We start from the raw sequence: 15,872 nt of genomic DNA, 5'->3' as shown, positions 1-15,872 counted from the left end.
TGTTGAGATAACCAGAGTCTATCTCTTAGAATTTGGGACTGTCTTATGTATAAACCGGATACAGTTTATATCTATAAAGTTTATCTATACTTGTACACGTATACATATACACACACATACATAGGGCCACTGGGTGGTGGACACTGGAAAGGAAAGGATTTGGGAGCTGAAGATTTGGGAACGGAGCAGCCATTACATGCAACACACAGGGGAGATGGAGAGAAACAGCCTGAGAGAGGGGCGACATGAGGGAGCAAGAACAGAGGAGCTGCCTGGATCCTGTCCTTCCAACATCTGAGGTTCAATTTCCCCTGCGTTTTTGAGATCCCTCCCTGAACTGACCTGATTTCACCAGAGTGGGTTCCTTGTCTCTGAAACAAACCTCTGTGCAAGCTTGACTTGGAGGCGGTCAGAAAGAGTCATTGGTTTCAACTACCACAGAGCAGGGCGTACAGGTTCAGAAAACCATTTAAAACGCAGGGGTCCGGATCCACACATGCAGCCAGAGGTTGAAATGATGAGATCTGAGTCCAAACCCTGCCCTTTGTGTCTCAGGGGTCCTTCCTAAGAAGACGGAATCTGGACTTTGCCTTGGCATGAAAGCAGAAGGCTCACTGGAGCAAGAGGAATGATAATTTCCAAGAAAAAGCCAAGTTCTAAGAGAGTGGATGGCTTAAGGTTTAGCTCCAGCAAGAAGACCTCACCACAGCACCCTCGGTAGCTGGGGGCCCTGGGGTGAGGGAGGGAAATGGAGGGCCTGGCAGAGGGCACATGAGCAGGGTTTGGACATAGGACCTGAGGACACTGCAGGGGAGGCTCTGAGGGCCCAGGAGGCAGGGAGGAACAAAGCAGTCATTGAAGGAACAATAAGGAATGTGGGACCAACAGGGAAGGATGGAAAGGGGGAAGTGGACCACGTACCTGGGGGAAGAGGCAGAGAGTCAGAGACTGGCTTGAGCATCAGGAAAAGAGAGAGAAAGGGACACAGAATTAGGGAACAGAGAAGAGGTCACTTGGAGAGGAACAGTGGGGGCGGATGGACAGGGGCAGATACAGAAAGAGAGAGAAGACTCTCTGCTTCTGACATATTCTCATCAGTGACCTTGCTCCAGGTCATGGTGTCTCCCATCTAGAGTGTCCTTGTTTTCTGATTGGTTAAAAAAAGGGCTACTCACACCATCCCAGTCTATCTCAGAGGGAAGAAGTCAGGACCAGGGGAAGAACTGGTGGCAGAATGCTGCAGGCAGAGAAAACAGCATGTGCAAAGGCCCTGAGGGAGGAGGTGGGCGCGCAGGAGAGACCAGTGCAGCTGGAATGGGGGAGGGTGGTGTGAGGTGAGCCTGGAGGGCTGGGGGCCATGGATTCCACATGAAAGACTCTGGTCTTTTTGGGAGGTAGCTGTGGACAAGTCCATAATGTCCTGACTCCTCTTTTCCATCATTTGTTTATCTCTGCATGTCTGCTTCACTAGCTCCAAGTATAAAATACAGCTCCACCTCTTCTCTTTTTCCTATTAGTTGCTGGAGACCCCATATGTCAAATTGCTGACATATAAAGCCCCACCCTGCCTTCAGGCATCCAAGAACCTCAAGGTCTTAGTTGGTCCAAAGAGGAAACGTTCTTCCAAATACCCCAGAGAGGATGATAAAGGCTAGTGAGCTCAGTCATGGTCTGTCACGGCCTCTGGTCACTGTTGAGCACTGGTCCACACATACAGACAATTGTGTGCTGCTGAGGGGGTGGGGGAGCCTCCAGAGGGAGCATTGGACTTACCTTGCTCACACTCAGCCACTGGCTCGGGAGCTGACTCGGAGGTGACTGGGCCTGCTGGAGCGTCTGCTTGTCCAGCCCCAACTCTTCACCACCAGGCCAATGCCCCTTTGGAACCCCTGGTGTCCCTTCTCCCAGAGGACTTCCCTTGGGTGCTCCTAATTCATCCTCCCGAGTGTTGAGCCTCCCAGGATGTTGCAGGGCTTCCCCGCAGTCTTGCCTTCCTTGCCTCCCAGCACTAGTTCTGCAGACCAAGGGCAACGGTGGAGCACAACTGTCAGGGCACAAATGACCCTGACCCGCTCCAGCCAACAGACACCAAGTGGCCTTACGTTCGTGAGACCAAACAACCCTTCCCAGGATATCCAGATCCATCCCAGGCCGCCTGCTCCCTCCATTTCCAGACACAGAAGATGGTGGCATTTGGAGTTTGTTTCCAAGTTTTCCCTCTCCCAGCACCTCATTATCATCATCACGTTATTAATACAGAAAATAACGAAATCAGAAAATATCAGTAGAAAAACATTCCACGTTTCCAACCAAATACAGACATTTATACCAGCATATAAAACACAAAACTCACAGTTTCCACTGGTGAATGTGCTCCCTAGAAGCGTGACCACTGCATTCTGTATAGCCTTGTCAGACACGGCGGCCCACAGAGCAAACGACGGCTCTGGGCCCTGACACTGGGAGTCCCACTGTGAAAAGAAGTTTTATTGTGGAAACATTTACTCTGAATGAATGTTACTGGGGTCCATATCCTGAAACTTAATTTTTTAATAAAATGAAAAATTGGGATGTTTTTATTCTTTACTAATAGTAGTAAATACTTACAGAAAGCTGTAAGAGCTTTAAATATATATTTTTTCCATGTTTTCTTTGTCATTGAAATAGAAAGGCCCTAAAAACCTCTACATCCTTGTATCCAGAATATATAAAGAACTTTCAAAACACAGTAAGAGAATAAACAAACCAATTAAAAATAGGCAGAAGATTTGAATACACACTTCACCAAATAAGAGATAAAGACAGCCAAATAAGCACATGAAAAGATGTGAAGTCATTTGCAAATGTAAATTAAATTAAAGCCACAGTGAGACACTATGCATCTATTAGAATGGCTAAAAGCGAAATAAACATACAACTGACAATATCAAGTGCCGATGAGGATGTGGAGCAACTGAAACCCTCCTTCAGTGCTGACAGGAATGCAGCATGGTACAGCCGCTTTGGAAAACAATTTTGCAGTTTCTTATAAATATATATTTACCATACAATCCCATAATCCCACACCTGGGTACTTACTCAAGAGAAATGAAAACACATGTCCACACAAATTTTTATAGCAGCTTTATTTGTAACTGCCCCAAACTGGAAAGAATCCAAGTGTAGGTGAATACATAAACTGCGGTACATCTGTCAATGGAATACTACTCGGCAATAAGAAGGAACTAACTGCTGATGCACCCAACAACTTGGCTGGAGTAATGAGGTGGAGAGACCGAAAGTCAGACTCTCAACAGCCATGAGAAACCATGGTGGAGAAGGTCACAAAGGGTCACGCCAGAAGTCACTTAGTCATCCATCCTCACTTGGAAATTTAGTAAATCCTTCTCTTTTTCAAACTTTGGGGAATATCGGGCTGTTTGACCAAGGGAAACAATGCCTTAGCAGGGGCTGCTGTGGGAGTACTGGTCTGGGGTTTCTGCATCTGTGGCTCCCCTGTACCTCAGAGATTGGCTTCAGTGACACTACTTGACATGCCTCTGCCCACTGCTGGCCCCACCCCTGCCCAATTTCAGTTGCCCATATATTTTTGGCAAGGCTTAGTAGTTGCATGGTAGTCTGTTTACCAGCATAGTCCTGGGGGGGTCAGGAATTCCACAGATAACCCCTCCCCAGCAGCCTTCCTGGTGCTCTGGAGTAGAGTAATGTCCACAGTCTTCCCTAGCCCTGCAGGACATCCCTAGACTCTCGGGGCCTCTCCAGCTACCTTCATCTCCTTTCTCAGGGATGCTCAGGGCCCAAACATCAAAAGTACACTAACTAAAAATGATGACTCACCCACTGAATGTTCAGGCTGTTGAATTCTTATCCCTTCTCCCAAAAGGGGCCTATGCAACTCATGCCCAGAACACCCCATAGCTCCCCAAATTAGATGGCCAAAGGAAGTCATGTGACATCAGAGACCGTCAAAGAATAAACATTTCAAAACTATGCCTCTTCCAGCAAAGACAGTACTCTTGCTCAAACTCACTCTTTGCCTGGCACCTACCATAGTTTGTTGAATCAGCATAAAGGGTGAACACGACATCGTTTATTTGTTTATGTAATAGATGCCTCTACCCAAAGGATCTCACCAGTTTTCTTGACTTTACAAATCCGCACTTTTCCATGATCTGTGCCAGTGAAATGCAGTAGTACAGGAGACCCAGTTCCCCAAACGTGGATATTTGGAAGGAATTTCAATATGTAAATATGAATGTAAGGGTCTCTCACTTGTAAGAATTCACTGTACTCTGCATTAAAGGAGTGTGGTCACTAGAGAAGGAAGCACTTATTAGGCACTGGGAGAGGCCCCTCTCCTGCTCCCAGAGGCACTCTGCCTTGCACCATTTTATTATGAACAATGTCCCTGTGGTAGAGAGCTGGCAAGAAGGGCCCCAGTCTTCCCCTCCTTGTATCCACCACTCTCTCAACGTCACTCTGTAACTGTTTTCCCAGCCCTTGAATCTGGGCTGCCCTCTGTCTTGCTTTGGCCAACAGAATGGTTCTACTGCTCTCTGGGAACCCAGACATCACTGTGAGAAGGCGGCCAGGCTAGTCTGCTGGGCATAGTGAGGGGCCATGTAGAGAGGGCTCAGTCTAGCCCAGCCAACCCCCAGCCAGCCAGCCAGCCAGCCTGCAGACTGCATGTGGGCTCGCTCAGGCCTAAAGAACCAACCAAGCTCAGCCAACCCACAGAATTGGGAGCTAAATGAATGGCGGTTGTTTTCAACCGCTGCGTTTTGGGGTAGCTTGTTACACAGCAAGATTGCCCTGCCATAGGGAGGTTCCAGTACCTCATATTCAAACTGCTCTCTGAGCTTACAGGTAGAGAAGAAATTAATTCTTCCTTCTTCAGATAGCTGAATTAAACGTGGATAGAAAACACTAGACTCCATTTCCCTTCCAACTGTCTTTTACTGCATAGCCAACTTGTGTTTTAAAGAATTTTCTTATGAGACTAACAGTAGATATAGCGTTAAAACAGGGCACTTTCTGTCCCAACTCTTGTTGAGGGTTCCATCCATGACACATAACCAACATTTGATACCACAGCACACCACAGAGATCAGAAAGAAGTCAAATCACCATTTCATAAAAAGCTTTGTTTAAGCAAGTCAGGGGGAAAAAAAACCTTTTATGGTCAAATATAGGTTTCACAATCTCTTTACCACATCCCCCAAACAGTTTTTTCATCATTGTCTTCATTTCATTCTGTTTACATTTGTCATATACATCTCTATAGTACACAGACAACAGACCTATATTTGCTATATATTTCCTATCATTTAATTGTCTTTGGATCAATCTAGAATTAGTAGGGAATCAGTATGAGAAAGAAGACCACCTTTTTCTGAAAGGAGATTCTTCTGTATTTATTTAGCACCTTTTAAGGAGCTCAAGATACTTCAACATTCACTGTAGCATCCTTTTGTCATCTCTAGGTAGGGGAAGTGTCGAAAATTATCATTAGTGCCTTTTTATGGGGAAAAAAAAAGAAAGCACAGAAAGGCAAAGTAGTATCAGCGAGACAGTGACAGTCACAGTAGAAACTTGGGTCTTTAGCTCAGCCTTCTACTTTGCGAACTATACTTTGTTTAATATATTCCATATTAAGAGGTATAACGGTTTCTTCCATTTTTTAGCATCTCTCTTTGGATGGATGTTAACTAAAAGGGCAGCACAGACAGTAAATTCCCACCAGTGGGTCATCCTGGCAGTGCAGTTATTTCCTGCAGTTCTTCATGTCAGCCAAGGAACCCCATAAATTACAGAGCTACCTCTGGTCCTCCATTAAAAATCATCATCGACTGCTACTACCCCATTGTTTCCAAGAGACAGGCAACCAACAGGGAGAAACCAGTGATCAGTGATCATTCCCTTCAGCTGATTTGTGGCCATTAAAGTCCGGACAGTGACAACTATTAGCACTCTTAAAAACAGCAGGTCTGCAAAATTAATTTTAACGTGCTTAGGTATTTTAACTTTAATATTTGAGGAGAACAAACACTCACTGGCCACAACAGCTAGAACATCCCAGGTAATTCCTTTCAATCTAACTCAGACTGTATGTTTCCTCACAAGAGCACTGATGCTAAGGGAAAAGCACCTCTATGAGTAATTTTCTTAAGTTCACAATATAAGGATTTGGTTTTTAATTTAAATGCATGGAAAATAGCAGGAATATTTTCCACCTCTACAAGGCTAAATTATAGATACACAATTGCTTAGGAAGAAAATAAGGCCTCTTGCCTAAACACATTTATGCTGTCTTTATTTAGAATGAAAAAAATGCATAATAACATTTCAACTTCATTCTTTCTTTCCTGAACTTCCCTGGCCCCTTCTTTTCACTTTGTGTGTGAGCCATCCTCTGGTCCTCTTCATTTTCCACATCTCTTCCAGGGAAACACCAAGAGTAAAAATGCCAAGTGCAACAACTTGGATTTTTAGAGATTTAGTGACACAAGTGCCTGAATGCCTTTGCTGGAACGGGTACATACATTCACCCCGTGGGGATGAACCATTGGGTAAAGGAGGACAACGACAGATTACCACTTAGAGCTGCCTAGAAACCGACACAAACTAAACATTCAGGTGCAAAAATGGAGTTTCCTCTTTTTCACCCTTTAGAAAAATGAGAACTCAGAAAAATTTTCAAAAACGAAAAGTCCCTCCCCTGGTTCCCTGAGCCTCTCCCCAGGCTTCACATTTCTAGCCTTTTCCCAAAAGTGCTTAGTACAGACCCTCACTCTCCCAAGCCATCACCAAAACATAGGCATCTACTTGTGAGAAGGGGTGCAAAAGAACATATGTAAAGAAGACCATCACCTCTAGGAGAACTTTCAGGAAAATCCTTAGGTTTCAAGGGGAAAAAGGAGAGCGGGCCAGTATCAAGAAAAATGTTATGAGAGAAAGAGAAATACAAATACAAATATGTGGGAGGGGGAAAAACAGACCCAAATAAAATAGGACAAGCATAACGTCATGTGTCATAAAGAGACAAAATATTGATGAAATAATAATGGAGTGGAGCGGAGGTGAAAGGGAAAGGAGAAAAACCATAAAAGGAGGTAGAAAGTGGAGCAACTGAAGAGGGCAAAGTGGATCTGTGCAATTAGCTGATACACGACTGTGGATGTCAGTGAGTAGTAATAACAAATGTACTTTAAAAAAAAAAAAAAGTCCCCGATTCTATTTAGAGCAAGGTGGATAGAGAACGCCAGGTCATTGGACTCAGATGTACCGAATGGAGGGGCATAAAGGCTCAGATCGTGGCCGCCGTCCCGACCCCCAGCCCAGGCCCCGCCCAGGAGCAGGTGCGCAGCGGGCGCCGCCGGGTGGCATCGCGGCTCCGGACGTGCGCGGCGCAGAGGGCTGGCAGGAAGGTCCGCACCGCAGGTCGGCGCCCGCCCGGCGGCATCACGGCTCCGACGGGCGCGGTGAACCGCAGCGGGTCCCCGCCCTCTCAGCGCCGCGCCCCGGGCGCGCCCGCCTCGGCCTCCCCCTGCTCCTGCACGGGCCGCGAGGCCTTGTCAGGCCCGGGGACGCCGCGCTCCTGCAGCCCCGGGCCCACCTCGAGGCCGGTGCACGTGTCCGGGAAGCGCGGCCCGAGGCCGGCAAAGGAGTCGCAGCACGGCGGGCTCTCCTCCTGCACCGGGCGGCCCACCGGCTCCCCTGCGCCGCCGCCCGTGCCCGCCGGGCCCTCCTGCGAGTTCTGACTGACGTAGACCACGATGATGTCGCCCTTGAAATTCATCACCTGCCCGCTGGAAATAAACGTGGAGTTACTGTTTCCAGTCACATTTCCTACAAGGGGAGAGGAAGAGAGAACACGCAGAGGGTGAGTCATCAATTCTGGGCAAGAACTTGGGTCTTGTGAGGGGGAAGTTTCCCAGTGCATCGAGGGTCGCTGGCGCCCCAGCTGTCTTACAGGCGGCCCCTCCTCACCCACGTCTCCAAAAATGCATCAGGCACTCCCAGTAGTTCATTTGTCAACTCACTGGGCCTGACTGAAGCCGAAGAAGGAGGAAGGGAGTGAGAAAGAAAGAAGACAAGACAAGAAAAGGGAAGCAAGCAGTGGGCCACACTCCAGTTTTGTCGTTGGCCACGCAGAGTTCAGGGAACACTGGCAGGAGAGCACACCCGGATTTCAGAATCAAGACGGGATTCAGATGTTGCAGAGGGTGCACGCGAGTGATGGATACGCAGGAAACACAGATAGTGGCGCAGCAACGGTGAGGTGTATCAAGAAGGGATGCAAAAGCCGGAGGGAAGGTGGTTGTTAATAGAACCCAGCAGCCCACCTCAGCCCGGCCTTCCCTCTGACCACACTCATTCAGGTCTTTTCACCCTCCCTGAAGAGGTCCCTAAGCTCAGCCGGGAGGGTCATAGGGCCACCTAGGCTCAGTATTTAGCAGAAGTCAGTCAATTTCCTTAGCATTAAAAAACAAACAAAAAACTCCTGGAAAAAAAGAGATTCAGGAAACTAAAATGGAAAAAACCCAACCAACCAAAAACAATCTTATAAATCACTCTTTCCTTCTGAAGAGGGGAGGAGGGATGTTCCTCCCTCAGGGGTTCTATCATCACTTTTTGTGGGTGACTGGACTTGGCCAGTCTTTAATTAGTGGGTCTTTTGAAAAACAAATAGTTCAACAATGTTAGGAAACCTACTACCTCTTATTCTTCTGTTGTAAAGACTAATGCTCCAGCAATGACTCAGGCAAAAATAAGTGCCACAAACCCAGCAGATGCAGAAAAGCCCCAACACTCAGCGTCACCACCAGGACCTTTCAGTCTGACCAGGGAAGGTGAACATCAAAACAGTTCCTCACTGTTAACTTCATCTTTTTTTCTTCTCTATTGTGACAAAGTTTAATAATTCATACAAATGAAATCATTTCTGTCACTATTCCCCATGAAGAGATTTCCCCCAAATGTGGAATGCAGTTTTTAGATAGTCTGACTAAAATGCCAACAGCATCCAGCAAATTCCAGGAGCCTTCCCTGCACCCACAGGGGACCTGTAGAGATGCTGAGACGGGCACAGTGGCCCATGAAAGCACAGGGATTTCAATGGAAAGAGATTTCAAATATAGGCAGCAAACTGAAATTCACGGGGAGGATCTGTGACTCATGCTATTCCTCCCCTAGAGTTGTATTTGGTATATTCCTCGACGGGCAGTGGCGGGGCTTTGTTTGTCTATTAAGTCCCCAAGCAGCTTGGGCAAGGCCAGCTAGTATTCCAGTCACCAACTAGCCAGACTGACCCGTATTCTCCATTCCCTCTAAAAACCACACTGACAGGTGCCCATAACATCCAGCGTTCTCCAAACTAGGTGTTTATTCTCTAGCATGCCTGTGTCTTTCTGCCCCTACCAGTTACCAAGTTCGTTCTTGAGTCTGTTTGTAACCAGTTGAACTCATAAGGAAATCTAATTAAATACGAGCAGATCTCGTTTTCTTGCTCTTGGCTTTACTGTGCTTCGAAGATACTGAGTTTTTTTTTTTTTTTTTACAAGTTGAAGGTTTGTGGTAACCCTGCATTGTCAGATGATGGTTAGCATTTTTTTTTTAGTAATAAAGTATTTTTAAGTTAAAGTACGTACATTGTTTTTTTAGACATAATGCTGTTGCACACTTACTAGACTACAGTGTAGTGTAAACATAACTTTATATGCACTGGGAAACCCCCAAAATTCATGTGACTGGCTTTGTTGTGATATGCGCTGTATTGTGGTGGTCTGGAACAGAACTTGCAATATCTCTAAGGTCTGCCCGTGCCTTTTTATAAAGTTGTGAAATGTAAGTGTGAAAAGAAAAGGAATGTTTCTATGAATACTAAAGTCAAGGCTTTGCAAGGACCAAATAAATGTGAGCCACTGAAGATAAAACAGGAGACATCAACAATCTACTGAACCAGTGTGTGTGGTGGTGTGAGTATGACAACCGTTAAAACACAAAAAGGAGGCTTTGAAAATGCAGAGTGGATTTGGCACTCAAATTTGTTCTTCAAAAGTCTGTAACTCCTCATTCCACACTAAAGAAATAGAAGCTGGAAATTAAGAAGGTGTGGTTAATGTAAAAAAGGCTCAGGAAACTATAATCAGCCAACACATATGTCCCTATGCTGAAAAATAATCAACGTTGATGTGAGTTACATGTTTTACGTTTAAAAAGGTGTTTAAGATATGAACTTTAAATGACTTTCTCAAGCAACGCAGTAACTACTAACGAAGAGCTGTAGCCGCAGCAGAAAGTGAGCAGAGTGACTTGCAAGTCCTTGGAGTGGAGGGATCTCTCGCGAGTAGCAGAAAAAGTCAAAGTGAGAAATCAAAAGTAACACATCTATACCATAAACATTCTATTCCAATTGAAAACATACCATGTGTACTTAATCAAAGCAGCAATTTTAAGTTGCTTTAAAGTGTGATTTTTTTTCACCTTGGTATAATTCCTCTACCTTTTTATTATTACAGCATTGGTTCTGTTGTCCTACAATATCATGTAAACTTGCACAAAAGGCATGGCTAGCCACTGCATGATTGATTTATGGCCTGGAATTTAATATCTTCATCCTCTTCATATAGATTTATCTGTTTATGTCAGTTTATGTCATGGTATATATAATTTCTCCATCATTTAAAATTTTATTTTGCAACAAGTCATCATTATGAATCCACTGTTGCGTACCCTCTCCCTTGTCAGAATCTTGAATTTGTCTGAACTCAGGTAAAAACCTTTTTTTTTTAACCATCATCTTACACATCAAGACTTTGTGTTAAATTTTTCTTAAGAATTTCGTTCCATATCTTTGCCTCACGGCCAACAATATATCTTTTGACATATTGTATTGGATCTATATCCTTATTTTCTATTTTTTTTTCCAAAATGGAACTCAAACCCTTTTGCCTAAGAGATGTATTTAAACATTTCAGAATTCTTTGATCCACAGATTGGGTCAAGAATATTATTCTTGGGAGGTGGGGGGACAGTGGGCAGGGGAGGACAAAAAAAAAAAGGCTTTTAAATTCCTGGTGATTAGGATGTTCCTGAACTGTCCTTGCTTACAAGCAATAATTCCTTAAAATTTGCTTTCCACTTTTCAGAGGGTTTTACATTGGGGGAATGGACCTGAGAGGGAGGGAGGGCCCTGGGAGTCAATAGGACCCCATGTCAGTCAGGTGGGTGCTGCAGGGCCCTCTTATTGTTGGTGGCTGGTACAGGGAAGTGAGAAAAGGAAAAGAGGGGGAGGGTGTGTGTGAGGCCTGTCCAGGATGCCTTTAGAAGGCTCAAGGCTTTTATAGGTACCATTAGTCCTCAGCCTTCTGGGAATACAAGCAAAGCCAGGCCTGTTCCCTGCCCCCGTCCCACCCCACCCTTCCTGACTCTACTCAGCTGTCTTTCTGCCAGCTCTCCCCAGCAAGGCCACCCTTGCATTTATTTTAACTTTATTTCACTTGCAAAAAAAAAAAAAAAGGGGGTTGGAGGCATGTGGAAGAAAGAGCTTTCCTCACAAAAGAATCACTGATGGTGAAAACAGTAACTTCCTGAGACAACTGGCAGAAGAGAGGGGACTCAGAGGCCAAGGCAGCCGCCACCTCCAGCACAGACACTAGTGTCCCTTCCCATGGATCCTTCTGGGCCTGGCCTGGCCCCCGCCCCATGCTCAGCCAGAGTCTGCCCTTATTCCACAGCACACTGAGGATTCTCCAGTGCATGGTAAACAAATGAAATCAGTATCAATGGCACCCACTGTTGGCGAGACGATGCCATGGTTCGAGGCACAGGCTGTGCAACAGGATCTGAGTCGTGGTTTTGTAGCTAACTAGCTGTGTGGTGGGCGAGGAGCTTGCCCACAGGACTTCAGTGAGGAATTAGGAAGGAGATACACGTGAGGCACTTAACCAGCACCTGGTAATTAACATCTACGATGTCACTGATAAAAACATAACCTCCGGATGTCAAAACGATCTTAATGGGTCTCTGAACACAAGGTCACTGACGGAATTCTATGTGAAGGCTACCCAAGAGTATGATTTGACAGCCAACAAGACAGGAGGATTTTTATTAAATGAGAACATTTGAAGAGTTTCTAACACTGAACGTGGCTTAACGTTAATATTTAATGTGACTTAGCAAATAATACCACCCGACTGTCATGTAGATTTTCTTCCAAGGAAAAGAACTAAAAATATACACAAATCCACTCAAATCATCCAAGCTATATTGGGCTCTTTCGGAATTTTTTAAAAACTTATTTTATATTTAACCCATATGCTTCTCATGTGATTTTCTTTTTTATGGAAATGCAAGCTCTGCTTTAGGCTTTTGGAAGAAACTGGGTCTATGATGATACGGGAAGGGAAGCAGTATTTAATAGTTCCATTCTGAATCATGCTTGAAAATTACTTAGAATGGCTCATGAATGAAGTCCTTCCAAATGAGCCCTGTTAGAAAAGAAAGAAGGCAAGCAACTCAAAGTTAAACAAAGCATAGAGTGAACGAACTGTTCATGTATTTTGAAATAATGCATGGACTCTTAGCACCAATGAATGCTGAATATTATTACCAAATAACCAAATTATAAAATACGTTTAACTTATAGATTCAGTGAACTGATACCTGCCCTTATAATACTTAGCTAAAGGTCAAACACAAGTTAGTGGATGGCATTTCAACAGGAGAGAAGGAAGTCAGAAACAGAGGACTGTCCATTGTTTGAGGGGTGGGGAGGATGGGAACTAAAACTGGGTAAGAAAATCTGTCGGGATGGAAGTGGATGGTCAAGAATAGTCATTTCAGGTTGGGGTGTGGCCCAGGCATGGGAGACTGAGGATGGTGACTGGGAGTCAGGCGGGTACCCTCACCTTCTAGTGCCCTTGGCTCCCAGGCATCAGCCTGGGTGTGTCTGTGCCACTTGGACGGACAAGCTCCTCCTTACTTGTCATCTCTGCCGCCTCTACCCAGGACACCTAAGTCTGTCCAGGACAGCTAGTGGCAGTCCTTCCATCCCCTGCCTGACCCCCTGCTCCCCAGAACAGACAGAAGAGGTGGAGTCTGAACATGAGTCAGGGAGCAAACAGGGGCTACGGTCTCTTGCTCCTCTAGTTACTCATGACTGGACGAATGAATGAATGAGCTTCTGAACATGTATTCACTTAGCAAACTGTGACTAAGCTGCCTTAGGAAAGACCAGAAAGATCAGGTGTGGCGAAGGACATGGAAATTCCTGCCGATTGATCGTGGCTGCCTAGAGACGGTTGTGGATACAGATGTGAACATGCTGGGCTCCGTGAGAAAGATGCCAAGATGAATTACCAGGGGCTGGCGAGGACACGGAAGGGAGAGAGGCCACCGAGGCAGCCGACCTGCGTCCCTGGTTTAAGAAGCAGCATTTGAGCTGGGACTTGAAGCACAGGAGGAACTGGGCTCTCTGGAAAAGGGGACAGTGCCAAGACAGTGGCTTCTGCCAGGGGAAGCACGTTACAGTGCAGAAGCAGGAAAGGGAGAGGTTTCCACCGAAAGCACAGGCCTTGGCCAAACTGAAGTGGGTGAGCAGGTGAAGGGGAACAAGAGCGTGCATGTTAGAGGGGGTGGGCCATGGAAGGCCTCACTTTCTCAAATTACTGATTCTTTTTGTGTTGTCCATTCCCACTCCCTCGCAACAATCCCTACTTGTTTTCCAAGCTTTTCCGAATCTCCTTGTCTCAGTGGACCCTCAATAAAGATCTGACAGAAAAACACATAGCTTGTTTTCATTAAGAATTGTTTTGGGCCCTGCAAATAAACATCTCTCTCCAGCTCAAAAGTATCTGAACCAATTAAGTGATCTCAGGAGCTGGAAGCAAGTCACTGGCCAACTAGCGGCACGTTAATCATAAGAAGTTGTTCTTTCTTTCACATGAAATAACTTTCTAGACACAGAATTCTCCAAACTCCAGGTGAAAGGGCTTGTAAGTAAGGTAACCACCATCATGTCATCAGGATGGTAATTTAAGACGTAAATTAAAACATGGTTAACGCAAGACAAAACCGCAAGTATGTTTTCCCCCTTCACTGGTTTTTGCTGATAATCCTCCCTGTCCTTTAAGAGCTGTTACATTGCTAAAATAGACTTACCACTGGGTATTCATTTTGAAAGATACACTTGTGGAGCCCTTTGAAGAACTATCATTCTCTTCAAAAGGAAGTTGGGTGCAAAGGAGATAATTTTCCCTACTGGGGAAGTGTCCAACCATGTCATTTCTGCAGAAACCACTTGATTTGGTTGTAAGTTTTCTTTTCTTTTTTTTTTTTTTAAATACTCACATACAAAAATCCAAAAGCCAATAAAAAGGCCACCTCCCTCAAGTCCTGAGAGCACAGTGGCTTTTAGATCACACAAGATTAACCCCATCCCCTACTCTTTAACTTTCACCCCAGCTCCATCCTCTTTCACACGTTTTATAGAACATAAATTATGGCACTTCACAAAAAGGAATAATGAGAAAGTACTATGCTGACCAGGAACCAGAAGGCTGGTTCATGTAGAAGTAATTCTGGAGAGAATAGCACAGCCTCAAAAATCAATCTGGCTGCTGCTTCGCCTGAATCCAGCTCCCTTGCTGGCGTCTGTCTGCGGGCAGACTCTCAACGGATGTTTTATGTGGCTGAGCATCAGAGGAAGACAGAAAAAGCAGTGTAAACTTTTTGCAAATTAACACCGCTTAGTTGATGACACACTTTTTTTTTTTTCTTTTCTCCAGGCCTAGATGTTCAGCCCTGGAGAAATAAAGGATAAAGGAAAGCAGACATGGGCCCTGCTTGAACTCCTTGCAGGAGAGCTCAGACCAGACTTCTTGGTTTCATGACACTAAGGAAAAATGATCTCTTTCAATTTGGCTAACTCTGTTCTTCCCAGAACTGCTGCTGATTTTCACACAGAGGCAAATGTCACCTTCCTGATGTCAGCCACAGAAAAACCGGTCTGTCCCCTGGCAGTGTCACAAGACACGGCCACTGCCACACTGCCTTCCCACTCCCCACAGCCCCAAACATTCGGGTTCTGTGTGTGTCTGCAACCAATAGGAGGAAAAGTAACCTCTAGAAAAGAGACAGAACGGTACAAACGAACGACAGAGCCAAACATGGAAACTCCTTAAAATCTTAAAAAAAGAAAAAAAAAAGTTGAGGTCTTTGGAAGAATAAACACATCAGTTCTTTGAAAAATATCCCCGAGCCTATCTCCTCCTTTCAGTTTGACTGAGAATTGATACAGACTTGACACATCAGTGAATCTGTGTGCAGAAAACCACAAAGCTTGGAAAACAGATTCAAGGACATTTTCTACCAAATAAGCCAGGAGCCAGCATCAGCACAAGGCAAAACAGACTCTGTTTAGGGCCCAATGGAGCTGCCTCAGAGATGTAACGTAATTCAAAGACCAGCACCTAGACCTGCTTGCAGTTTAAAGAGGCAGGAAAGAAAAAGCAAAATGCATCCCAGGATAAAGGTGGTCCATGTTTTTTTGGAGGCTGGGAGGATTCTGCGAAGCCCCTTAAATAGTTATATATTCATAGATTCGGTTTTCTGCAGAGCGTCTATAAGCTTTCAGAAGATTTTCAAAGAGATTCCTGATCCCCGACCCACCACACATACTGCAAATAATCCCCAGAGCCAGAGGAAGCCCGCACCATCAGTGGCAAAGTTCCTTATAACTATATAATAAAACAGAGGATGTTTTACCTTCACAGAAAAGAGTTATAATATTACAATTTGTGGGCTAGCCATACTCAAGCAGTGGTGCAACGATAAATCTCTATAATGATTTTAAATTGTAAAATTATCCT

General features: G+C 45.1%; 1 protein-coding gene across 3 annotated transcripts in view; it reads right to left on the bottom strand.

Moving 5' to 3' along the window:
- Positions 1–5,125: 5,125 nt before the first annotated feature.
- The window catches only part of TNFRSF11A (TNF receptor superfamily member 11a), a 50,651-nt gene continuing 39,904 nt past the window's right edge, over positions 5,126–15,872 (bottom strand). For all 3 annotated transcript variants that reach the window (XM_031441800.2, XM_031441798.2, XM_031441799.2), the window contains exon 10: positions 5,126–7,848. In XM_031441800.2, coding sequence (XP_031297660.1) covers positions 7,508–7,848 — 341 coding nt within the window. In that variant the 3' untranslated portion in view covers positions 5,126–7,507. The remainder of the gene's footprint in view (positions 7,849–15,872) is intronic.

The sequence above is a fragment of the Camelus dromedarius genome, chromosome 28 (genome assembly GCF_036321535.1).
Source record: "Camelus dromedarius isolate mCamDro1 chromosome 28, mCamDro1.pat, whole genome shotgun sequence".
Lineage (NCBI taxonomy): Eukaryota > Metazoa > Chordata > Mammalia > Artiodactyla > Camelidae > Camelus > Camelus dromedarius.
The sequence above is the reverse complement of the archived record's forward strand: the minus strand, read 5'-3'. Positions and strand labels throughout refer to the sequence as shown.